The sequence below is a fragment of the Puma concolor genome, chromosome E1 (assembly GCF_028749965.1).
Source record: "Puma concolor isolate L17-30 chromosome E1, mPumCon1.1.hap2, whole genome shotgun sequence".
Classification (NCBI taxonomy): Eukaryota; Metazoa; Chordata; class Mammalia; order Carnivora; family Felidae; genus Puma; species Puma concolor.
Window position 1 is genome coordinate 6,115,603 of NC_141680.1, and position 24,636 is coordinate 6,140,238.

The following is a 24,636-nucleotide window of genomic DNA, read 5'->3' on the forward strand; positions in this document are numbered from 1 at the left end:
CACACACACACACACACACACACACACACTAAATCTATAAACTTGAATCAGTAAAAAAAAAAAAAACAAATTTTTAAGTACAAAACCTAGGCCACAGAAGAGTGAGGCGTATTTTCAGAAGACGAGCTCCGTCAAGTAAGCCACGATTGTATCTACAATAAGCAGCTGTCCGGGCCCACTCTGCCTCCCCGCCCGTAAGACTCGGGTTCCCGAGGAAATGTCTTCAGTGTGTGTGTTTGATTTGAGGGAACTTCTCTGAGCCAAAGGCAGGGAAGGACCAGCCTCAGCACTGCACTGACTCTGGGAGGGCTTTTGACACTCGGGGAAACCAGAATGGTTCCTTGTTCCGTTGCAGTGGCCTGCACTCCCTGAGGACTGAGGGGGGCGGTCACTGTTCAGAGAAGGGAAGAGCAGCGGGGGAGGGTAGCGGAGGGAAGGGTGATGAGAAGGGACCTTCTCGGAGCACCGCGGGCCCCTTCTTGGTTGAGACAGCTGACCCAAAAGTAGGCGGTGAGCATAAAGGCTTCGGTAGCACCTCGTAATCCCAGGGATCCTGACGGGTCACGAGTGCCCCCAAAGCAAGTGGGTGCCGAGGCTGTCCAGCAAGCCTCTAGGAGAGAAGCCCGTATGTCAAAGAGCATCTCTGGGTCTGTCCCTGCAGATTCAAGAAGACGATTCCAATCCCAGAGCAGAGCATGGTTCAGATGCTGTGCTACCTTCTCGAGTGTCTCCTGACCACAGAGGACATCCCTGCAGACTGCCCCAAGGAAACCTACGAGCTCTATTTCGTGTTTGCCGCCATCTGGGCTTTCGGCGGAGCAATGGCCCAAGATCAGGTAAGAGGAGATGCCGGGCTTGACGCCCACGTGCAAGTCCGCCGTCGCCAAAACCAGCGTTCCAGCAAAGATGCGGAAAACAGGACCGCGGAATGTCAGAATCAATCTGAAGGCATCGGGCTATTTTGTTATCTATCCGTCGCTCTGCCAGAGACGTCGGCCCCCACAGAAGGGCCCCTTGGAGCGAGACCCATGAGATCGGGCTAGGTTTTGAGCTCTTGCCTTTTGGGTTGGTGGTGCATCCGATGTCGTGGAGAGCCGCGGTGTTTTGGACCAACTGGCGGTATAGGTATGCTACTTTGCAAGGGGATGTGTTTTATAGACGGAATGATGCTGTGCTGTAGAGGCTTGAGAGGGAGGAATCCCTTTAGCGTTCCAGGACAAGCACGTACAACTCCGTCCCCGGCCAGAGTGTTAGCCAGCGCTGTCCACAGAAGCTTGGACCAAAGGTTAATTGACATCTAGGGGTAGGAAACCAAATCAGTATTTATCTCATGGTTCTGGCTCCCTGTAGCCTCATGTTTAGGGGAAGGGATGTTGGCTTGGGGTATCTTGGCATCCTATTCTTTTTAAAAAGAAAAATTAAGTGGTTTTTTTTTTAATTTTTGAGAGACAGAGTGCAAGCAGGGAAGGGGCAGAAAGAGAGGAAGACACAAAATCCCAAGCAGGCTCCAGGCTCCAAGCTGTCAGCACAGAGCCCGACGCAGGGCTCGAACCCACAAACTGTGACACCATGACCTGAGCCGAGGTCAGTTGCTTAACCGACTGAGCCACCCAGGCGCCCCAGTGGCGTCCTACTCTTTAACCCTTCCTATATCCCCAGACGTTTTGTTGGCTTAGTTTCTTCCAAATGAAAAGTTCTCTATCTAGAAACCTCACTTCCAAGGTTGGGCAACCCAGTCCTTTACAGCCTACTCTAGGAATCAGCCAGGGTCATATAGGGGCTTCCGACACGGACTCTGCTTTCGAATTGTAACTTTGCCACTTGATACTGGGGGGCTTTGGACAAATGGCTTCACCTCTCTCTACCTTGCTGCTCACGTGTGTACAGAGGCAGGGGTGAGGACAGCGGTGCACAGCATCTAGGGTGGTCATGAGGAGTCAAGGAAAGGATGCTGTTCTGATCGTCCGACACAGATATGTGCAGAGCTCTTTGGGTTAAATCGTGCTGGCACACGTTATGTGCTTATTATTCATATTCTCGCACCGTGAATATTCAGTTTCATAGCAAGTGTTTGGTGCCCCCCTCACAGCAAGGGGTGAAACAGACCCACGGTGGGTGGAGAGTTATGATTTACTCTTTCCAGTCTGGATTGATGTGGGGCTCTTCCGAGGAGAGAGGTAAAAAGCGTCAGTCTCCCAGGGCAAAGCCATGTTCTAGAATCCAAAATGGCGGCGAACTGGGAGAATTTGCAATGAATTTATTTTTTAAATGCTTATTTATTTATTTCGAAGGGGGGAAAGGCAGAAAGAGAGGGAGAGAGAGAGAGAGAGAGAGAGAGAATCCCAAGCAGGCTCGATGCTGTCAGCACAGAGCCTGACGTGGGGCTCGATCTCACGAACCATGAGATCATGACCTGAGCCGAAACCAGGAGTCGGACGCTTAACCGACTGAGCCACCCAGGCGCCCCAACAATTAATTAGAACTAACAACTAGTTTCTCTTTCGTTTTCACAGACCCTGGCTGCTAGCATCCACCCTACCTCCCTCCACTCCCTAGCATGCTCTTTTGTGGTCCACATTCAGAAAGCAGCTCTCCCAAGCTCCTGGGACGTGTGCCTTTCTCCCTCTCCCTCTCCCTCTCCCTCCCCTCTCCAGATCCTGGTGGGAAAGGGGGAATTCCCCAGGGCAGGACAATGCCTGAAACTGGGAATTGGGCGTCTGAGAATCTCACACTGCCTCCTGCAGTCCTCGGAGCTTCTCCGTGGACTGCTTCTTGGAGGCAAGGACTCCGGCAGGATGGGTGAGACCTCACCAAGTCCAGAGATCCAGAAGGCGTAGGTCACTTCTTTCCATCAAATGCACACCCTGACCTTTCAGCTGCTGAAATGTCAGACAGCAACCACTGTCAGGCTTCTCCCCCGTTTCAGTGCTTAGTAGGCAGTGCCAGGAGGGGTGGGGAGGGCAGTCAGGATGAAGACTCCTGGTCAATTTTTCTGTGTCCGAATACATTTTCAATCCACTCAACTCTTTTTAAAAAGCCCAGGAGAAAGCGTCCTCCCAGGTGTCCCGGAGCACTTGGAACTGTAGGTGGCCATGCTCGCACATGGGGAAAGGACACAGGAGAAAGCTTTTAGCAGCAGGGAATGCCCAAGACCCCTACCCAACCTGCATTCAAGCCAAACACCAAAAATAGCGCTGTAAATAGCAAGATAGGAAGTTGGCCAAAGAATTCACGTCAGGAACACCAGTGGTGCTTAATGTTTGAAAAGCTGTCATTAAAGCAAAGCACGAATTCAGCACGCAGCCCATACCTGAGTGCCAGCTGCAAAAGCAAAAGAACTTGGTGCTAAAGGAGGTTCTCCCTAAAGGACTTTGCAGGGGATCATGGGTAGTGGCCTCTCAGAAGCAAATGACCTCTCGGAGAGCACGTGCTCTGGAGACCGGAAGCCTGGGTTGGGCACCATGTGCTTTGGAAGTGGAGCCTTCTGAGTTGTGGTCTTTTCATATGTAAAATAGGAGTAATTTGCCCTCGCCAGGCTTCCTGGGAGCGCAGCAAGGGTCAGATGAGGTGATGTTACAGCCCAAGGTCTTCTACGGTGTACAGGCGCACCTTAGTGTCCTCAAGCTCAGAGGACAGAAAGGGAGGGGGGACCGCAGGACTGTCCAGATCCAAAGGCGATGGGGATTTCTGAAGGTCACCTCTTCCTTAAGGTCACTGCTGCAGAGACACCCAGAGAGCTGAACTGAGAAAGAGCTGTTGGATGGCTCAGCAGAGGTGACCTTGTGTTTAGCGTCCAATTATGGTGGAGGTGGGGCCAAGTGCTGGGTTACAGGGATGAGGCGATGTTGGTGTGGCCCAGCCCACGGCGTGGCCGTTAACTGTCCACGGAGCTCCAAGTGGCCTTGGCGGCAAAAGGAGAAGACGCACCCAACCTGTTTTCTTTTCTGTTTTTCCTTATTAGAGTGAATTTTATTTTATTTTATTTTTTTTATTTCAGATTTTTTATTTTTTTTCTCTATTTTTTTAAATATATGAAATTTATTGTCAAATTGGTTTCCATACAACACCCAGTGCTCATCCCAAAAGGTGCCCTCCTCAATGCCCATCACCCACCGTCCCCTCCCTCCCACCCCCCATCAACCCTCAGTTTGTTCTCAGTTTTTAAGAGTCTCTTATGCTTTGGCTCTCTCCCACTCTAACCTCTTTTTTTTCCCCTTCCCCTCCCCCATGGGTTTCTGTTAAGTTTCTCAGGATCCACGTAAGAGTGAAAACATGGTATCTGTCTGTCTCTGTATGGCTTATTTCACTTAGCATCACACTCTCCAGTTCCATCCACGTTCCTACAAAGGGCCACATTTCATTCTTTCTCATTGCCACATAGTCTTCCATTGTGTATATAAACCATAATTTCTTTATCCATTCATCAGTTGATGGACATTTAGGCTCTTTCCATAATTTGGATATTGTTGAAAGCACTGCTATAAACATTGGGGTACAAGTGCCCCTATACATCAGCATCCTGTATCCCGTGGGTAAATTCCTAGCAGTGCTACTGCTGGGTCATAGAGTAGGTCTATTTTTAATTTTTTGAGGAACCTCCACACTGTTTTCCAGAGCGGCTGCACCAGTTTGCATTCCCACCAACAGTACAAGAGGGTTCCCGTTTCTCCACATCCTCGCCAGCATCTATAGTCTCCTGATTTGTTCATTTTGGCCACTCTGACCAGCATGAGGTGATATCTGAGTGTGGTTTTGATTTGTATTTCCCTGATGAGGAGCAATGTTGAGCATCTGCTCATGTGCCTGTTGGCCATCCGGATGTCTTCTTTAGAGAAGTGTCTATTCATGTTTTCTGCCCATTTCGTCACTGGATTATTTGTTTTTCGGGTGTGAAGCTTGGTGAGCTCTTTATAGATTTTGGATATTAGCCCTTTGTCCGATATGTCATTTGCAAATACCTTTTCCCATTCCGTCGGTTGCCTTTTAGTTTTGTTGATTGTTTCCTTTGCAGTGCAGAAGTTTTTATCTTCATGAGGTCCCAGTAGTTCATTTTTGCTTTTAATTCCCTTGCCTTTGGGGATGCGTCAAGTAAGAAATCGCTACGGCTGAGGTCAGAGAGGTCTTTTCCTGTTTTCTCCTCTAGGGTTTTGATGGTTTCCTGTCTCACATTCAGGTCCTTTATCCATTTTCAGTTTATTTTTGTGAATGGTGTGAGAAAGTGGTCTAGTTTCAACCTTCTGCATGTTGCTGTCCAGTTCTGCCAGCACCATTTGTTAAAGAGACTGTCTTCTTTCCATTGGATATTCTTTCCTGCTTTGTCATAGATTAGTCGGCAACCTGTTTTCTTCTAAAGGTGACCTTCGCCTTGGTTTTTCCACGTAAATCTACAATCCGATTTTTAAGGGACGTTGAAAATCTTGAAGGATTGTATCCATGAGTCAAAAATAGGTTTTTTCCTCCAAGGCTTCCGGTCGCAGAGCACATTACTGAGAAGGTCCTGCACCCCCTTCGTCTGAATTCGTGTCAGAATAAGAACACACAGATCTGTCCGTCTGTATCGGGACTTGTTTCCGTTCTCATTCCAAAGCAAGAGAATTCAGTCCTACTTACCCAGTAGGCAACAAAGTGAGCTGCCCCACTGGCCGCAAGCCCAGAATCACTGCCCACGTGCCCAGCTTCCTCGTCTGTCCCGCCCTCCGGGAACATTTCCCTAAAATGTCCAGTCTGGGTCTCTTTTTAGGTTTCCTTTTTGGAGATTTTTCCTAGGTCTGTATGCTCAAAGAATGGGCTTATTGCCAGTAGTCGCGGGTATGTTATGGGGTGCATGCATGTGCCCGTGTCTGGCATGTTTTGGCTTGGACATAGTAAGATAATTAAAAAAAAATTTTTTTAATGTTTATTTATTTTTGAGACAGACACAGAGTATGAGCAGGGGAGGGTCAGAGAGAGAGGGAGACACAGACTTGGAAGCAGGCTCCAGGCTCTGAGCTGTCAGTACAGGGCCCGACGCGGGGCTCGAACTCATCAACCGCAAGATCGTGACCTGAGCCGAAGTCGGAAGCTCAACCGACTGAGCCACCCAGGTGCCCCTATAGTAAGATAATATGAGTACACCGGGCGCGCAGCCCTGAGGGGCTCGTGATCTAACACGCGTGCATGTGAATCATGTATCTCTACCTATTCCTTCTGTCAGAAAGACCAGTTTAGCTTTGGCTCTGCTGCTCTTACGTTTTAGAAAGCTCTTGGGGCACCTGGGTGGCTCAGTCAGTTAAGCGTCCGATTCTTGATTTCGACTCAGGTCACGATCTCGTGGTTTCGTGAGTTCAAGCCCCGCATCAGGCTCTGCGCTGGTTAGCGGATCCTGCTTGGGATTCTGTTTCTGTCTGTCTGTCTGTCTCTCTCTCTGCCCCTCCCCCACTTGCACTGTTCCTGTCTCTCTCAAAAGAAATAAACTTAAAAAAAAAATAAATTTTAGCTCTTGAAGGAAGACCTTCAGAGTCCTTGGAAGTTCTCTTTTCTGGGGTGCTCATTTCACAGCTGACACTGAGGCACAGAAGGAGGCGAGGCTCTTCTCACGCCACCGCCCTGCACCCCCCAGGTGCCAACAGCCTCCATTTGTATCCGTTCCGTCCCTAACCGCCACCCTGGAGTTGCTGGGTCTCTGCGGTCTGGGAGGAAGGGGGTCGATCTGTCTTTTCATCTTGCGGTCATGGGACCCCACTCTTTTTGGTGTTCTCACACCCCGTGAAGAGTCTCAGATGCACAGTGCCAGGGGGACTCAGCCCCACGGTCGAGCGGTGGCACTCGTGTCCCCGCACTGATGCGTCTCGTCAGGGCTGATCCTCAGGGAAGCAGCATCCTTCCTGGAGAAGCCACTCCATCGGGCAGGTCTGCAAAGCCTTTCATGGCCCCGACCTTCTGCCCGACGGCCGGGCAGTCTGTCCAGGCTTCGCAAGCTCTGGAGAGCCTCGCCTCCTGACCCGCTTTGTTCTGGCAGCTTGCGGACCACCGGGAAGAGTTCAGCAAGTGGTGGCTCGCGCATTTCAAGACAGTCAAGTTTCCCTCCCAGGGAACCGTCTTTGACTACTACATAGACCCAGAGACCAAGAAATTCGAGCCCTGGTCCAAGCTCATCCCCCAGTTTGAATTCGACCCCGAGATGCCTCTGCAGGTGAGTGTGGCCGAGTGACCAAGGATGTCTGCTTGTGCCAAGGATCCGTAGCGGTCCTAGTCACAGCCCGTTATTGGCCCTCAAGTGTTTTAACCTTGCTGGCAACCAGTCATGCCCAGCGACGTGCTTTTCCAGAGGAGACTCTCGGTGCAGGGAAGCCACAGAAACCCCGCAAAGACTAGCTAACTTGATTCGCAGACTCCAGCGGCATCCTGGGGGCAGAAGGTTCTAAAGCGCATTAGAGAGGCCACAGGGAGGCAGACGGAGCTGGCCGAGGAGGGAGGGGATCTCTCCACCCCGAGAATGAACTCCCGGAGTGGTGTTAGCATGCATGCGAAGGAAGGCGCCCCTGCCCCAGGTAGTGAGCCAGCGCCCCCTTGCCAGGGGGAGACCCTCTTCTGAAATGTTCCGGAACGTTCCGCCCTGCATCTGTTTCTCCCACGAGCCTGCCCATCGTGTCCTCCCCGCAGGCTTGCCTGGTGCCCACGGGCGAGACCGTCCGAGTGTGCTACTTCCTGGAGCGGCTCCTGGAGCGGCGGCGGCCGGTCATGCTGGTGGGGACCGCGGGGGTCGGCAAGTCGGTCCTGGTGGGAACCAAGCTGGCCAGCCTCGACACCGAGGAGTACCTGGTGCAAAACGTGCCGTTCAACTACTATACCACGTCGGCGATGCTGCAAGGTGAGGGCCGGAGCGCGTGGAGGGTGGTGTGGGGGCGTCTGAGTGGCCACGTGCCCCGACATGGAGCCGGGGCAAAGCATCAGGCACCTGTTGGGGTTCCCCCGTGCCCCCCCACCTGTCTCCTACATTCCTCCCGTGCCGGGAGTCGAACACAGAGAGGTTCAGCACCTTAACGCCAAAGAAAGTGGGCACACGCAGAAGCATTTCCGTAGGCTTGTAGACTGCTGGCACGGGAAGTGTCTCTAGAGAGCATTTCCTTCCCGTCTCGCCTCCCCATATCTCCTAGATGGGGAAACTGAGGCTCGGGTAGACGCGCGCGATTGCCCAAGGTCCCCGTTAAGCAGCAAGGCTGGCATAGCACATCTGGGCTTCTGAGCACGTAGAACGTGCTTCTCACCGGGAGCTGACACGCCGGGCTGCCGAGTGGGCACGGGTCCTCCAGGTGTGGCTTCAGGGTCAGAGGCTCGCTGCAGGAACGTCCCCCTCGCCAGAGGCACTTTCTCCTTGACCCTCACTTACAACAGGGTCTCCTCGTATAGAGAAACACTCATCACATGAACCCTGGAAGAAGCTTCCTTTTGACGAAGCCCCCGAGCCAAGCTCCTGGCCAGAGGAGGGCGGTGGCAAGGCTGGGGAGAACCCAGCTCTTCCCCCTGATGCCGTAACTGGGCCGTGCTTCCCACGTGAGACCCCGGTGCATGCCCGCACGTGGAATGCCATGCACTGGGCTGTTTGCACACTGGCCAGTTGCAGGCTGTCACTCAGTACATGAGGATGAGCCCAGCACTCTCCCTGTCCGACATCCAGGCCAGCAGACTTGCAAACCAGGCTTTACTCTGACCACCTCTTGCCCAGCCTGCACCCGTTTCACTCACCCACTGCTTCCGTGGCCCCTCCCAGCGGGATCCCCAGAGTCAGCCAGTGTGGTCTTGGCAGGGTTCCGCGTCCACAGCTCCCACGTGGAGAACAGCTCACCTCCCTCCTTCCTCCTGACCATCCCGCCGGGTCTTCCGAGGCCCGGGGCCCAGCCAGCTCCGCGTGCTGTCGGGGGCACCAGTGTCTGCTCCCTGCCTGTCAGAGCAGTTAGGCACCCGCACGCCTGCACCTGTCACCCCTCGGTGACAGGCCGTCCTCCGCCTCTTTGTTAAGCGAGCCTCGGGGCTCCACACCCTGCTGGGCTCATGAATGCTGCCCAGGGTCCATCGCCACCCTAGTGCCCACGTGAACCTGAACAAGTAAGACAACACGAAATGAGGAAGGCTCGTGGCACAGATTCACTAGTGGGTCGGTGACGTGAGCGTCTTTGAACAGCCAAAGAACACTTGGGTTTTCTTTGTTGCTCTCGTCCCTGTAAATGGCTGCGGGCGTGATGCGCTTTGAAGTTTCATCTGCACGATTAACGCTTTTTACTCCGGCACCTTGTGAGAACTGCACAAGCACCCAGACAAACCTGTCCATTTCTGTGGTGGAAATACTCCCACCTTTGTGGTGGTCACCCTCCATGGTATTTCCACTTCCCAGGCAGAGTGGGTAACAATCATTCAGATATGATGAGTTTTGAATAGCCTTACCTTTGTTTTTTTGTAATACAATTTAATTAGTTGTAAGCTTATTTATTTTTTAATGTGTTTTTTTTTTTTTTTTTTTTTGAGACACAGAGACAGAGAAACAGAGTGCGAGTGGAGGAGGGACAGAGAGGGGAGGGAGACACAGAATAATCCAAAGCAGGGTCCAGGCTCCGAGCTGTCATCACAGAGCCCGATGCGGTGCTTGAACTCACAGACCGGACTGTGAGATCACGGCCTGAGCTGAAGTCGGACGCTCAACCGACTGAGCCACCCAGGCACCCCTAATTTATATATATTTTTTTAATTAGAGAGTGTGTGCACACGAACAGGGGAGAGGGTCGGAGGGAGGGAGGGAGGGAGAGAGAGAGAGAGAGAGAGAGAGACAGACAGAGACAGAGACAGAGAATCTCAAGCAGGCTTTGTGCTCAGCATGGAGCCCAACACAGGGCTCAATCCCATGACCCTGGGATCATGACCTGAGCCAAAAATCAAGAGTCAGACGCTCAACTGACTGAGCCACCCACATGCCTCATTATCTAATTTATTGTTTAAATAATGGCTGTGCTTAATAGTCCAGCTTGCAGAATTCCCTCAGTGTTAACCATGGGCTCTCACTCGCTTCATCTCTCTTCCATGAGACCTCGGCCACCATCATGGTATGCTGTGTTATGGCCTTGCATCGTGGCCTGACATTGCCACGTTAATGCCCGGCGGTGGTCGTAAGCGGACTTCACGTGCCTGTCTGGCTCACTTGTTGACCCCGTTTGTTCCTGGGAGAATATACCTGCCCTTATTTGCAAGCCTGGAGTCCGGTGACTGACCAGATTATGAGCTCTGCCCATTTGCTCTGATTCTTAAATCTATGATCAGTAGGCTAATATCAACAAGTGACATTTATCAAACATTCATCAAGTATGTGTCAGGTGCCAACCTGAGATTGGAAGCTGATCTGTTTTTATTTATTTATTTTGCATAATTTTTTTTAAAGTTGATGTATTTTTGAGAGAGAGCGCGCACATGCAAGCAGGGGAGGGGCAGAGAGAGAGTGAAAGAGAGAGAATCCCAAGCAGGCTCCACACTGTCTGCGTGGAGCCTGACGCGGGGCTGGAACTCACGAGCCGTGAGATCGTGACCTGAGCCGAAACCGACAGCCAGGCAGTTAACCGACTGAGCCACCCAGGTGCCCCGGAAGTTGACATGTTTTTAAATCATTTCATCATTTACAGCCCCATAAAGTAAGTCCTTGTATCGTCCCTGTGTTGTAGATGAGAAAGTCAAGGCAGAGGAGTTAAATAAGCTCTCCGAGGCCATGCCGAGAGTGATGATGGAGCCAGGGTTTGAACCCAGACAGAGTCTGTGCTCTTTTTTTGTTGTTGTTTATTTATTTTTGAGACAGAGAAGGTGCCCGGGAGGGGCAGAGAGAGAGGGAGAGAGACAATCCCAAGCAGGCTCCATGCTGTGATTGAGGACCCCGACACGGAGCTCTAACTCATGAACCGTGAGATCATGACCTGACTCAAAGTCAAAAGTTCAACCAACCTAGCCACCCAGGCGCCCCCAGAGCCTTGCCCTGAACAACAAGGTTACATTGCCTCCCTGCTAGGAAAATACTACAAAAACTGTAATAAATATTTGCCGTTATTACTATTACCGTTTGTGGTATCATTCGAGTATTCTGGAGGAGTTGTTCCCTAGAATCCTATTGTCAGGTTTCTGCATGTAAGCAAACACTTTAAATAGTCAAAACCCGGGGCGCCTGGGTGGCGCAGTCGGTTAAGCGTCCGACTTCAGCCAGGTCACCATCTCGCGGTCCGTGAGTTCGAGCCCCGCGTCGGGCTCTGGGCTGATGGCTCAGAGCCTGGAGCCTGTTTCCGATTCTGTGTCTCCCTCTCTCTCTGCCCCTCCCCCGTTCATGCTCTGTCTCTCTCTGTCCCAAAAATAAATAAACGTTGAAAAAAAAATTTTTTTTTAAATAGTAAAAATTCATAACCAAGGAAAGGGAGACGAGCTGTTTGCTCTTCTCCTGGGTCCTCTCGCCCGGACCTCTCCGTCTTCTCCTGGGTCCCCAACCTGGAGGATTTTCTCCTCCTGTCCTGGTGAAACACAGAGAATTATTCAGAAGAGTCAGCCTGCTGTCAGATGGGGCCAGGATAACACCGGCCGTCACTGCAGCTGGACACAACACTCCTGTGTCCCGTTAGCTCCCTAGTGGCCTCTTGGTCCCTTCCATCCTCCACACTAGAGGTGGGTGAAGCTTCTGCTGTCCAGAAGCAGCCAGGAACTTGGGACTAACCCAGAGCCCAAGAGGAGCAGCATAAAGGCCACAAAGTCCACGCAGAAGAGCTCATACCCATGACTCTGGAAAAAAAAAAGAAAATGCTGAACTCCCTTCCGTGGAGCCTCATGCCTCTTTCTGTTGGTCACAGTCCAAACAACTTTGTTTATTTGGCCTCTCAGCCTAAAACGTGTTAGAAGCAACAAAATGGCGGGAGAAAGGATGCTGATGATGCTTAGGAACAGGGGAGCCAGGAACCTGGTATCCCAGAGGGCAGAGAACATTTCAAAAAAGGAGATTCTCAAAGGGCAGCTACCCCGGTCTCGGACAAGAGGCAGATTCTCCCACGCACATCCTGAGCCCAACGCTCTTTCTGCGGCCGAGTGCCTCTGTCGCCTTTTGTGCCTAAGAGCCTGTGTCATTACGAACAGATCCAGTGTGCTGTGGTGTATGGTCTGCTTCCCGGGGCAGGTAGTACACCCAGACAGGTGTGCAAGATGTGTGTGGGGCCACTTCAGACCCGTTATAAACACACATCAAGCCCCACATCAGGCTCTGCACTCATAATGCAAAGCCTGCTTGGGATTTTTCTCTCTCTCTCTGCCCCTCCTGTACTGATGTGGGAAGTAGCCTAATTATCCACGAGATGGAGTGCTGAGCATCATTATGACACGTGAGGACGTTTCTGTATGAACGGGGTTGGAAGTACTTCCAAAGCTTTGTTGAACGGGAAAAGGAAGATACGGAACAGGGTAGATCATGCTCCAAAATGTGTCTTGTTTAAAAAGAGGTGTATACTGGGGCGCCTGGGTGGTTCAGTCGATCAAGCGTCCGACTTTGGCTCAGGTCATGATCTCATGGTTCGTGAGTTCGAGCCCCGTGTCGGGCTCTATGCTGACAGCTCAGAACCTGGAGCCTGCTTCGGATTCTGTGTCCCCCTCTCTCTCTGCCCCTTCCCCGCTAGTTCATATTCTCTCTCTCTCTCTCTCTCTCTCTCTCTCTCTCTCTCTCTCTCTCTCTCAAAAATAAATAAACATGGGCGGCTCAAAGTTAAGTGTCCGACTCTCAATTTCAGCTCAGGTCACGATCTCAGTTTCATGAGTTCAAGCCCCACATGAGGCTCTGCACTCATAATGCAAAGCCTGCTTGGGATTTTCTCTCTCTCTGTGCCCCTCCTGTACTCACACTGTCTCTGTCTCCCTCAAAATAAACAAACTGGGGTGCCTGGTGGCTCAGTCGGTTGGGCGTCCGACTTCAGCTCAGGTCATGGTCTCAAGGTTTGTGAGTTCGAGCCCCGCATCAGGCTCTGTGCTCACAGCTCGGAGCCTGGAACCTGCTTCGGATTCTGTGTCTTCTCCTCTCTCCACCCCTCCCTTGCTCATGTTCTGTCTCTCTCTCTCAATAATGAATAAATGTTAAAAAAAAATTAAAAATTAATATAAAAATTCTTTTAATTAAAAAGATATGAAAGTATACATATATATACACTCACATACCTATGCTTATATACACTTAGAATATTTCAAGAAGTACACACAACTGATAACAGCAGGTGCCCCTGTCAAGGAGAACTAGACGCTAAGAAGGAGCGATGGAGAACTGCTTAAACTTTTTAGAAATTATGAAATAACTCAAGCCTGCAGGGAAGGACAGAAAATAATGTAACAGATGCCCATGTGCCCACCACCCAGATTTCACAGATGTTAAAATTGTGTCATTTTGCTACGAATCTCAGCAGTAAAGTACAGCCAGCACACCACCCCCACCTGCCTTCCTGCCCCTCATCGACCAAGTACTAAAGTTGATTGTGTATCATTCTGAATCTACACCTTCTCTTAGGTTTTTAAGTTCCGGCCACCACGCGGTATAATAGTAGTTCCAAGCGTCCGATAGGGTGATTCCACTCTTCCATACAACACCCGGTGCTCAATACAAGTGCCCTCCTTAATCCCCGTCTCCTCTTTCCCCCCATCCCCCACCTCCTCCCGCCTGGCGACCCTCGGTGTGTTCTCTGCGGTTAAGAGTCTATTTCTGGGTTTGTGTCTCCTTTCCCCCTTGGCTCCCTTGCTTTGTTTCTTAAATTCCACCTGTGCGTGAAACCAGATGGTGTTTGTCTTTCTCCGACCTACCTCGTTTAGCATCATGCTACCTGGTTCCATCCATGTTGTTGCAAGTGGCAACATTTCACTCTTTTTTATGGCTGAGTGATACTCCATTGTGTATATATACCGGCTCTGTATCCATTCGTCCCTCCACGGACACTTGGGCTGTTTCCACAGTGTAGCTACTGTGTAGATAGTGCTGCTATAAACATTGGGCTGCATGTATCCCTTTGAATTAGTACTTTTTATATTCTTCAGATAAATACCTAGTAGTGCGGTTGCTAGGTCGTAGGATATTTCTGCCTTTAACTTTCTGAGGCACCTCCATACCGTTTTCCAGGGTGGCTGCACCATTTTGCATTCGCACCAACAGTGCAAGAGGGTTCCCTGTGTCCGCATCCCATAAACACCTGTTGTTTCTTGTGTTGTTGATGTTAGCCCTTCTGACAGGTGTGAGGTGATACTGTGGTTTTGGTTTGTGTTTCCCTGGTGACCCGTGATGTTTCGCAAAATGGATTAAAGACCCAAGTGTGAGACCCGAAACCATCAAAATCCTGGGGGAGAACACAGACAGTGACCTCTTTGACGTCAGCCATAGCAAATTCTTTCTAGATGCGTCTCCTGAGGCAAGGGAGACAAAAGTAAAAATAACCTATTGGGACTTCGTCAAAGTAAAAAGCTTCTGCACAGCGAAGGAAACAATCAACAAAACTAAAAGGCAGCCTACTGAATTGGAGAAGGTATTTGCAAAGGACATATCCAATAAAGGGTTGGGGTCCAAAATATTTAAAGAACTTATAGAACTCAACACCTAAAAAAAACCAAATAATCCAGTACAAAGTGGGCAGAAGACACGAATAGACATTTTTCCAAAGACATCCAGATGGCCAACAGACACACGAAAAGATGCAAACTTACAATTTTAATATATACATGTACCCATAAAAATACACAATGTTGTGTTGTATTTACATTTTAAATATGTGATCATACTGGAAGTTCCTTTGAGAACTTACTTTTTTAATCATTATCCATTTTGATGCATGTAGATCTATTTCATTGGTTTTCACTGCTGCATAGAATTCCATTGTAGGAATAAACCACAGCCCGTTTATCCACATTCCTACTAAAGGCGGTATAATTTTTTTTTTTTGCCATTTCCCCTTTAAAAATGCATTGTTGGGTTATAATTGACATATAACACATATGGCACATATTAAAGTATAACAATTTGAGGGGCGCCTCAGTGGCTCAGTCAGTTAAGCCTCCGACTCTTGATTTCGGCTCAGGTCATGAGCTCACGGTCCTTGGGTTCAAGCCCTGCATCGGGCTCTGTGCTCACCGCACAGAGTCTGCTTGGGATTCTGTCTCCCTCTCTCTGTCCCTCTCGTGCACGCACACTCACTCTCCCTCTCTCAAAAACAGACATTTAAAAATAACACTAAAGTATACAATTTGAGAAGTTTTGAGATACTTACACACCCCCAACACCATGACTATGGTTGAAATAATGAGCATATCCATCACCTCTGGAAGTTTCTGGTGTTCTTGGGCAATCCCTCCCTCCCTCCCTTTCCACCCTGCCCATGCCTAGGCAACCACTGACCAGTTTCTATCGCAGTCAGTTAGTTCATATTTCCTAGAATTGCCTGTGATGGAATCACACAATACATGCTTTTTTTCCCTTTCTTTTTTTTTTTTTTCTTTATTTCTTTATTTATTTATTTTTTTTTTGGTCTGGCTTTTTTCGCTCGGCATGATTTTTTTTTTTTTTTTTTTTTTTTTCAACGTTTATTTATTTTTGCGACAGAGAGAGACAGAGCATGAACGGGGGAGGGGCAGAGAGAGAGGGAGACACAGAATCGGAAACAGGCTCCAGGCTCTGAGCCATCAGCCCAGAGCCCGACGCGGGGCTCGAACTCCTGGACCGCGAGATCGTGACCTGGCTGAAGTCGGACGCTTAACCGACTGTGCCACCCAGGCGCCCCTCGCTCGGCATGATTTTGAGATTTGTCCCTGTTGTTGAGTGTTTCAATAGTTCTTTTCATTTTTGAATAGCAAGATGAAATATGTAAAAAACTCACAATGAGTCCTACCATAAAGTAAATGCTTAAGTAAGTGGAAGCTGTTACTATAATAATATTAAAACCCTTCCTGAATTTAAGAATCTATAACTATTATGCGGTCATTTCTAAAACCCCTCACTGGCAAAACATAAGGAACCCAGGTAAACCCCTTTTGCTTGGAAAGGGGGTTTAACTTCAACTATACTGAAACAAAAATAATGTTGGGGCACCTGGGTGGCTCAGTCGGTTGAGCGTCCGACTTCAGCCAGGTCACGATCTCGCTGTCCGTGAGTTCGAGCCCCGCATCAGGCTGTGTGCTGACAGCTCAGAGCCTGGAGCCTGTTTCAGATTCTGTGTCTCCCTCTCTGCCCCTCCCCCACGCATCTGTCTGTCTCTCTCTCTCTCTCTCTCTCTCTCTCTCTCTCAAAAATAAATAAAAACATTAAAAAGTTTTTAAAACAAAAACAATGTTTTGGTAAGAAAGGTTCTGACGTTCAAATGGGAAGTAACCCCACCCTGCAGGTCAATTCATGGAGGTCTGCGGGGGGATCTGCGGACGGATCTGGCTAGCCCATCAAACGCCCTGTTTCTCAAAATCAGATGTTCTTTTATAGAGGACGCAGCTGCTTGATAAACCCTGCACCCCTTGTGTCTCATCTCTTCCAGCTCTGGGGTCTCCACCAACTATGGTTCTCAATGCAGGCCCAGTAGTCTCAAATACAAATGGGGTTGTGTTTCAAGGCATTCCCATGGCTCACCCATGGAGGCAACACGTGCTTTATGTGCTGTTTGTACTGTGCCAAACATTGGGCTCAGGGTCCCACCCCCTTAGTGCATTTAACCCTCCCCATCCAGTGAGACACCATGTCAGCAATGCCTTTGCCACGCAGCAGAAAATCTGACGGCGGTGACGTGGACAGAATTTGTTTTTCACCAGCAAGAAGTCTTGAGGTAGGCAGTTACTAATGCGAAATCCGTGGCTCAATGATATCGATGCTATAATATCTATTCTCTTAGCTGCTTCCTCAGGTTGGCATAATGGCTGCTGCATCTGCCATCACATCTGCGTTCCCAGTGGAACAAAGGAAAAGATAAAGGGGAGAGTTAGGGCCCATGTCAGGGAACGAGAGCTCTCCAGGAACCCCGGTGACCTATACATGTGTCTTCCCGTTCAGAACTGTGTCACAGGGCCACCCTCGTTGGAAAGTGACCAGAGAGGAGGATTTTGGAAACGGTGTCCATCACAGATCTGACAGTCTCTGATTTTGCAAGATGAGAAAAATGAGGCTTAGAGGTGTTAAGGGACTTCCCTGAAAGTCCCACAAGGAGTTAAGAGCCAAGCGGTCTTATTTGATCGGCTTTGATGAGATTCTAGGTCAGGCTTCTTGCTTTTCACGCTCGAATGCCAACTTTGCTTCCGTTCATCTGATATCTACAGCCAACTTTGCTTCCGTTCATCTGATATCTACAGCACATGGATAGTTTTCCCTTTGATAGTAAATCAAATCGGCCCTTCGGGTAGTCATTGAAAGACTCAGATTCCAACTGACTTCTCTCCAGCAGCTGCCCAGAGCACAGAACACTGAACCCTCGCGTTGAGGGAGGCAGGGACCCGCCCTCCTCCTATCCTTCTAAACCCACAGACCCACTGCAATGCTTTCATTTCCTTTACTGAGTTACAATTTAATGATCCACCCCTGGGCTTCGCTGAGGCTCAGGAGGATGAAAGATAACTTTCAGTTACTGTTACATCTCCTGTAAAACGCCCATTGACGACCTTGCTCATCCTGCAGCCTGATATTCCTTTAGTAAGTATCCAGGATACATGCCCGCTAGAATTTAGCGCCTGGAAAATTTTTTTTCGTAGAAAATTAGAAGTGGATGTGTACCAGTAATCCAGGATGTCGCGGTTGCTGTAACTAAACACAGGTTTAGTTCTGAGGTTTCAGGTAGGCGTGAGATACATTTTTATTGGGTTACAGTAACCCTGTCATCTGGATCACGGGTCCAGTCACGTTTCTTTTCCTATATGGCTTTGGAATCCTTGGTTAGTCTCCTTTAATTGGTCTGTTTTATGTCTGCAAATACTTGAAGCCTCTCTCTTTTTTTTTTTTTTTTTAGAAAATATGAGTAATTTGGGGTGCCTGGGTGGCTCAGTTGGTTAAGCGTCTGACTTCTGATCTCACAGTTCATGGGTTCAAGCCCCACGCCAGGCTCTGGGCTGATAGCTCGGAGCCTGGAGCCTGGAGCCTGCTTCAGATTCTGTGTCTCCCTCTCTCTCTGCCCCTCGTGCACTCGCTCTCTCTCTCTCTCAAAAATATTAAAAAATTAAAAGAAAATATAAGTAATTTTTAAGACTAAAAGAATTTGCAATGACCCATAGACAAGACAGTCTAGAAAGCGAAAAAGGAGAAGCAAAGAAACGGACCAGGCATCGAGGGACTTATATCTGCAGCGTAAAGAGAGGAGGCTGAAGATGATGTGCTTCACGATTCTGAATTCTCTTACCATCCACCTGCAATTTAAATGATTCGTTTAACAAATATTTGAGCCCTTAATTACACTCATTAGATAGGAGCTCAGGCGTCTGAATCTCTGTGCGATGTGAATCTCTGTAACCCATTCATTAACAGGTTGAGGTTAGACAGGACCCGAAAAGATCCGATCGAACCCTCAACCCGGGGAGCCTCGTGCTTACATCGTTACAGATAGCTCGTCCGCCTGTCTTTCAAAAAGGAGATGACAGGAAATTAAATCATGAAAAGATCTGTCACCTCGTGGGCCAGACACACGGCTCAGGATAAGCGGAGGTGGCTTCAGAGTATAGGAAAAAAATGGAATACAGCATAGATTTGAGACGACAGAGAAACCACTCCATAAATTTTGGTACCTCCAAATTATGGGACACGGTGCAGCAATTAATATCATGTTTTAGGAGACTATATTATCATATAATTATGTGGATGGACAAAATGTATCTGTTTGTACATATATACACACACACAAGCAGAATATGCAAAACTGATTTTGTGAAGGAAAAACCAAACAGACCAAACAGACTGGAATGAAATTCACCAAGATATTGAAAACAGTGGCTCCCGCGAGGTGATCGAATTACAGGTAATTTTCGTTTTCATCATTATGATTTTCTCTGTTTTTTAATCTTTATGGAATGAATATGTATCACTTTTACAATCACGCAGAGCATGATTATATTTGGAAGGAATAAATGCAAAGTCCGTACAGTATAATGGAAATGTCTCAACACATGAAAAACTAGACGGTGTAGAAAGAAAAGAGCTCGAAGCAAAGGAGAAGCAGTACAAAATGAGACGTGATTAATTACTCGCGATCTCTGTCAAAAAGCGTGGCCAGGCGGTGGGTTCACGAAACCGGGGATTTCTCCAGCGCAGAAGTCACCTTGTGACGTTTAAGTGATTTGCTAACCCAGGTTAGCATCCTGGCTGGGCCACTCGGTGGCTGTGGGACCTGGGACAGAGTCCTTTATTCCCTCTAAGCCTCTTGCTTCTCTAGAGCAAGTGGGGGAGAGGCAGAGAGGGAGGGAGAGAGAGAGAGAGAGAGAGAGAGAGAGAGAGAGAGAGAGAGAATCCCAAGTAGGTTCTGCACTGTCAGCATGGAGCCTGAGGTGGGGCTCAAACCCTCGAACCCGCTCATTTGTTAAAAGATTTTTAACACATGATAGGGCTGCTCCGAGGGGTCAGTGATGACAGGCGTGTAATGGGCTCCATATAGAGCCTTTAGCAATGCTTTGCGGAAGAACAGACATCCTACTCCGAGCTCAGAGACCGTAAGAATCTGTGGGACAGGGGTGGTCGGGGGCAGACATACACGGGGGCTGGGGTGTCAGGGCTTGCCTGTGAGGGCTCTCTCTCGGGGTGATACGCAAGGTGCATCAGCCTCAGTATCTACAGACCTGGCTCCTCACTCGGCAAGGTATGCAAACAGCCTCAGCCTCTGTGTTCTTAATTACAACATTGATATAACGTATCTTTCTTTGCTCTTCCTGGGGCTTATCATTCGCTCCTTCCTTAATTTTATGAATGTCTTTTGGACGCCCTACTGTGTGCGAGATAAAAAACCAGAGAAAGATTTCCTGTCCTCATGGAGTTCATAGTGCGGAGGGGGTTAAGGTGACACACACACGATGCCTAAGTTGAATGTATGGCATTTTAAGTGGTGATGCGTGTCACAGAGAATAACGAAGCCGGCACAGAGAACTGGGGTGAGGGGTGAATTTTGGCTAGAGGGCAGGCAAGGGCTCACCGAGAGATGGCATTGGAGCAGGTTAATGTGTGGTGGAAGCGAGGGAGCAAGCTCTGTTGGAATTTGGGAGAAAGGATTACCGGCAGGGAGGACAACAGCCAGTGCAAAGGCCCTGTGGCAGCGAACGTGTCGGAACAGGATGGCTGCAGCAGAGAGAGTGAACAGGGCAGCCTCGAGAGAGAAGAACTGAGATGCGAGGTTTGTGGACAGAACCACACTGGCTTTTGCCCCAGGTGCGTTTTAAGCAGGAGATGGGCGGGATCTGATTTCCAAACTGCCGTCTGCTGTTTTGAGAACACCGGGTGGCGAAGAGATCAAGGGCGAAAGCAGGGAGGCCCTTGGGACGATGTCATGGGGAGCAGGTGAGAGCCGCTGGGCAAAGGGCGGTCGCGGCGGAGACGGCGAAACGAGATAGCGGATGGGGACCTGCTTGGAAAATGCACTTGCTCTTAGACCGCACGATGCTGTTGCGATCTCGCAGAAGCAACTGTGTGAAGAGCGCAGAGCAGCAGGTGCCGCACGCGGCCACGGGCGGGACACCAGCCCGTCCGAGGGGAGACGTTCGGTGAGCTGATGAACTCGGGGGGGGCCCAGGTATGGGCTTGACCGTCAGGACTTGTCTGCAATGATGCAGGACCCTGAAATGTGAGGGGACAATCACATGTCCTTGTGCGTCTCGCGCATGGGATGCCTTCGCCATCAACTTAAGTCCACCTGCTTCTCTGGTTCTGCCTGGAAACTGTCACTTCCCGCCCTGCGTCCAGGAGGGGAGTTGCAACAGCGTCTGGCCGCGTAGGGAGCAAAAACACGGCTGCCTTTCCTGAGGGAGTCCTCCCTCCCTGGGGGACTCAGCGGCGTCCTGCTGGGATGGTCCAAGGCGTTCCCAGCCCGCTTCCTGCAAACTGGTGTGGTTTTCTCCTCAATAATCCTTCAGAAGCACGTAGAGCTGGACGGGCCCAAATTAGAGGGGTCTGCTCCATTCCAGGGGTTGATTTGAATATCCCTCCTTTGCGGGGAGGAGAAAACAAGTCTTCCTAAGAAGAGAAGTTACTAGAAGGCCTGTTCTCAAAAACATGTCCTTGGCAGCCCATTAATTATATTTCCTTTTGACACATCTCGTATATGGTTGTTATATCTTTAGGGGGAGAAAGGTGTTGGGTGATTAATTGGTTGATGGTGTATGTTAATTGGATGCTAATTACATTGAAATCTAATTCGTATTTGAAACCCTTAATTTAACTCAGGACCAGACAATTAAGAATCTTCAGGCTTCTCGAAGGGACTTGTCTTCCTCTCTGTCACCTCCAAATGTCTGTTGACACTTTCTCCTTGTTTACAAACTTGTTTTTCAAGGGAAGACTCACGCTTCTTCGAGCTTCCAGCTATAATAAGACATGTCGGTTCTTGCGATACATATTTAATTGCTTTACTGGGGGAAAAAAATGCACTTATCTCCACTCTATTACTTAAGTTTGTTCTAAGCAAGTCCCGTCACGCTGGACTACGGTGCCGTTTGAAGAAACGGCACCTAGAAGAGAGTCATTCTGTACTGAAGTCTCCGGAAAAGCACGGAGATGCTCTGATAGGGTCCTGGTGACCCGAAAGCAGTGGAGGAGCCCTTGGCATTGCTGGAAGCTTCCGGGCAATTCTCTGCTCCTGTTCCCACTCGGGGAAGACCCCACCCCCACCCCCACCCCCACCTGGGAGATGAATACTCTGAGAATATGCTCACAAAGTATCCAACAGCTCCTGTTTTTTGTTTTTAATGTTTTTACTTATTTATTTTTGAGAGAGAGCAGGGGAGGGGCAGAGAGAGGGAGAGAGAGGATCCCAAGTAGGTCAGCACGGAGCCCGGCGCGGGGCTCGAACCCACGACCTGTGAGCCGAAGCCAGCTGCTTAACCGACCGAGCCGCTCCGGCGCCCCCGGTAGCTCCTGTTTTGTACCCCAGGTGTGGAAGGGGCCTCCACCCACGCTGATAAGGGAGCCCCGGCCTCCACGCTCCTGTGCTGTCTCAGCCAGAGCGGGCAGGTCTCTCCACAATCCGATTTTCTGGAGATTTCCTCGAGGGTAGAGTGCCGCGCCTTGAGACCGGGAAGGTATCTTCTGTTTCGACTCTCTAAGCACAGAAACCTGGGGACCCCAGGTACGATCGGAGGAGCCTGGGCTCTGAACGTTAACCGTCCCAGACTTGTACGCTGACCTCCCCTTAGAAGAGTTTCTTTGTTCTTCCGAGCCTCGGTTTCCTCCTCCGTGAAATGGGATGCTAAGACGAATCCGGCACCGACGTTGCAGGAATTAAATGAGATGGTGCGCTTTTGTAGAAACCCGAGAGGGTCCACGCCTAGTGAGGTGTTCGGTGCCTGGTCTACGCAGTCACCCTGACTGCCAGGCGGGCTCCCGCTTCACCTGCGGTCCCCTAGAACGCCAGGACTTAGGCAGGTGCACGCTGCGCCACGGCTTGTCCTTGGCACTGGTTCTGTCTCCGCACTGGCCTCTGAGATTCGAACCTCCTTCCCTCACCCACTGGCTCTCCCCTCAGCTGTCCTGGAGAAGCCTCTAGAAAAGAAGGCCGGAAGAAACTATGGCCCCCCAGGCAACAAGAAGCTGATCTATTTCATTGATGACATGAACTTGCCTGAGGTGGATGCCTACGGGACTGTGCAGCCCCACACCATCATCAGGCAGCATCTGGACTATGGCCACTGGTAAGCACACGTGCAAAGGGCCTGGGGCCCGTGGGCTGGGGGGGCTGAGGGGGGAGGCCTAAGGCAGGGCTGAAGGCTGTTCTCCTGGAGCCCCAAACTGCAGTTTAGTGCTGGTGCTGGATGAGAATCCCCGTAGCAAACCACAGTCCCCACAGGACTGTGTCTCCTGGGGTGCACTTTCAGACCCAGGAATCAGTACCGACATGGGAAATTTGGTCAGGGCACATACTGAGCTGTTATCTAAGGGTGGGGAGAAAACCTACTTTTTTTTTCAACATTCATCTCAAAAGTTGCCTTCTCCAAACCCCCAAAGCAGAATGAACCTCTCCTGTCCCCCGCTGTGGTCCCAAGTCCCTGAGCGGGTACTTGAGCGATAACCGCTAACACCCTGTGTGGTGCACATATGTCCGCGGGTCTGAACAGCCTTTGTCCCTTTCGGGGAAATTCGCAGAGTTTGTTATTGTCTCCGGCCACAGCGTAATTGTTGACGGCAAAAGGTCTGAACTTGCCAGAAAAGAAAAAAAAAAAAAAAGTCTGTGATTGGAGACAACTTTGGCTCGCCTTCCTACCCCACGTCGAATTAGCTGCTGAGAATTCGGGGAATTCAGAGAGAAGCATGGCTGTGATGGTGACCTGAGTCGCCTTTCAGCCATCGCTAACACCTTCTGCGGGATGCCTGCCGTGTACATCCCCCCACAGCGTGCACACCAGCATCTGGGCGGCTCGGCTGTACAGGAACAGATCGATCTGACACACGAGTTTTACTTTAGATTCGTGGCCACGAGCCCAAAGTGGGCACTAGGAGCTCTCTGGAAATCCCACCCTGCTGCCTCAGCATGTTTGCATTTCCCCTCGCAGCGATGGCTGCTTCAGACCTTCTGTCTGTCCTCAGACTTCCCGCCCCACCTCCGCTGCTGGCCATGGGTTCCATCTTTGTTTCCTGCCTCCGTAGCTGTACGAGAGCCTCCTTTCGTCCCTCCTCCTGACCCACCTTCCCTGAGGCCGAGCCGTCACCAGCCTCTGGTTCTTCTCTCCCCCCGCCTCCTTCGGCAACTGCCTCTTACCTCCTGATTGGCTCCTTCTCATCGAAATTGAGACTCACCTAGATTTCTTCTATTGCATTCAAAAACACGATTTTCTAACTGATGACCCATTCTCTCTTCCCACATAGCCAAATACCTCTATTTCCACTTCCCCACTTTCCCCACCACTGCTGACTCTACTTCCTGGTTCTTGTTGCCTCCACTTTAGTGAATTTTTCCTGCTCAACTTCTCTATGTGAGACCTGACAGACCCGTTGGGTCAACTGTCTTTCAGATTCTCTTTGACTGCTCTCTCCTCTTGGAAGGAACCAACTTCCTTTGGCTTCTGGGCTGCCGTACCCCTCTAATGCCCCCCCCCACCTCTTAGACCTTTATGGTTTCTTTTTTTCTACGATCTTTCCATAGATGTTGGATCCCTCAGGATTTGGGCCCAGCCTCTTATCCTTTTCCGATCTCTACCAATGGATCTAGGCTTTTTTTTTTTTTTTCACCACCCAAGCATATAAATGATAGGATGCATCCCACCTCACCCTAACAAGGCACTCACCTGCCTGGGCCATCACCCAGCTCTCCCTGTGGTTTCTGACTGTTCCAGGTATGACCGGAACAAGCTGTCCCTGAAGGAGATCAGGAATGTGCAATATGTCTCCTGTATGAACCCCACTGCGGGCAGCTTCACCATCAACCCACGGCTTCAGGTATGGGAGGAAGCTGTGGTACCTGACTCCTAAGTAAATACTAG

The 24,636-nt window shown here is 49.9% G+C and overlaps 1 protein-coding gene across 1 annotated transcript in view; it reads left to right on the forward strand.

Moving 5' to 3' along the window:
• Window positions 1-24,636, forward strand: part of DNAH9 (dynein axonemal heavy chain 9) — a 342,468-nt gene that overhangs the window by 156,453 nt on the left and 161,379 nt on the right. The window contains exons 36-40 of the mRNA XM_086686045.1: window positions 662-836; window positions 6,998-7,171; window positions 7,642-7,849; window positions 22,686-22,851; window positions 24,490-24,592. Of these exons, the coding sequence (XP_086542171.1) occupies window positions 662-836; window positions 6,998-7,171; window positions 7,642-7,849; window positions 22,686-22,851; window positions 24,490-24,592 (826 nt within the window). The remainder of the gene's footprint in view (window positions 1-661; window positions 837-6,997; window positions 7,172-7,641; window positions 7,850-22,685; window positions 22,852-24,489; window positions 24,593-24,636) is intronic.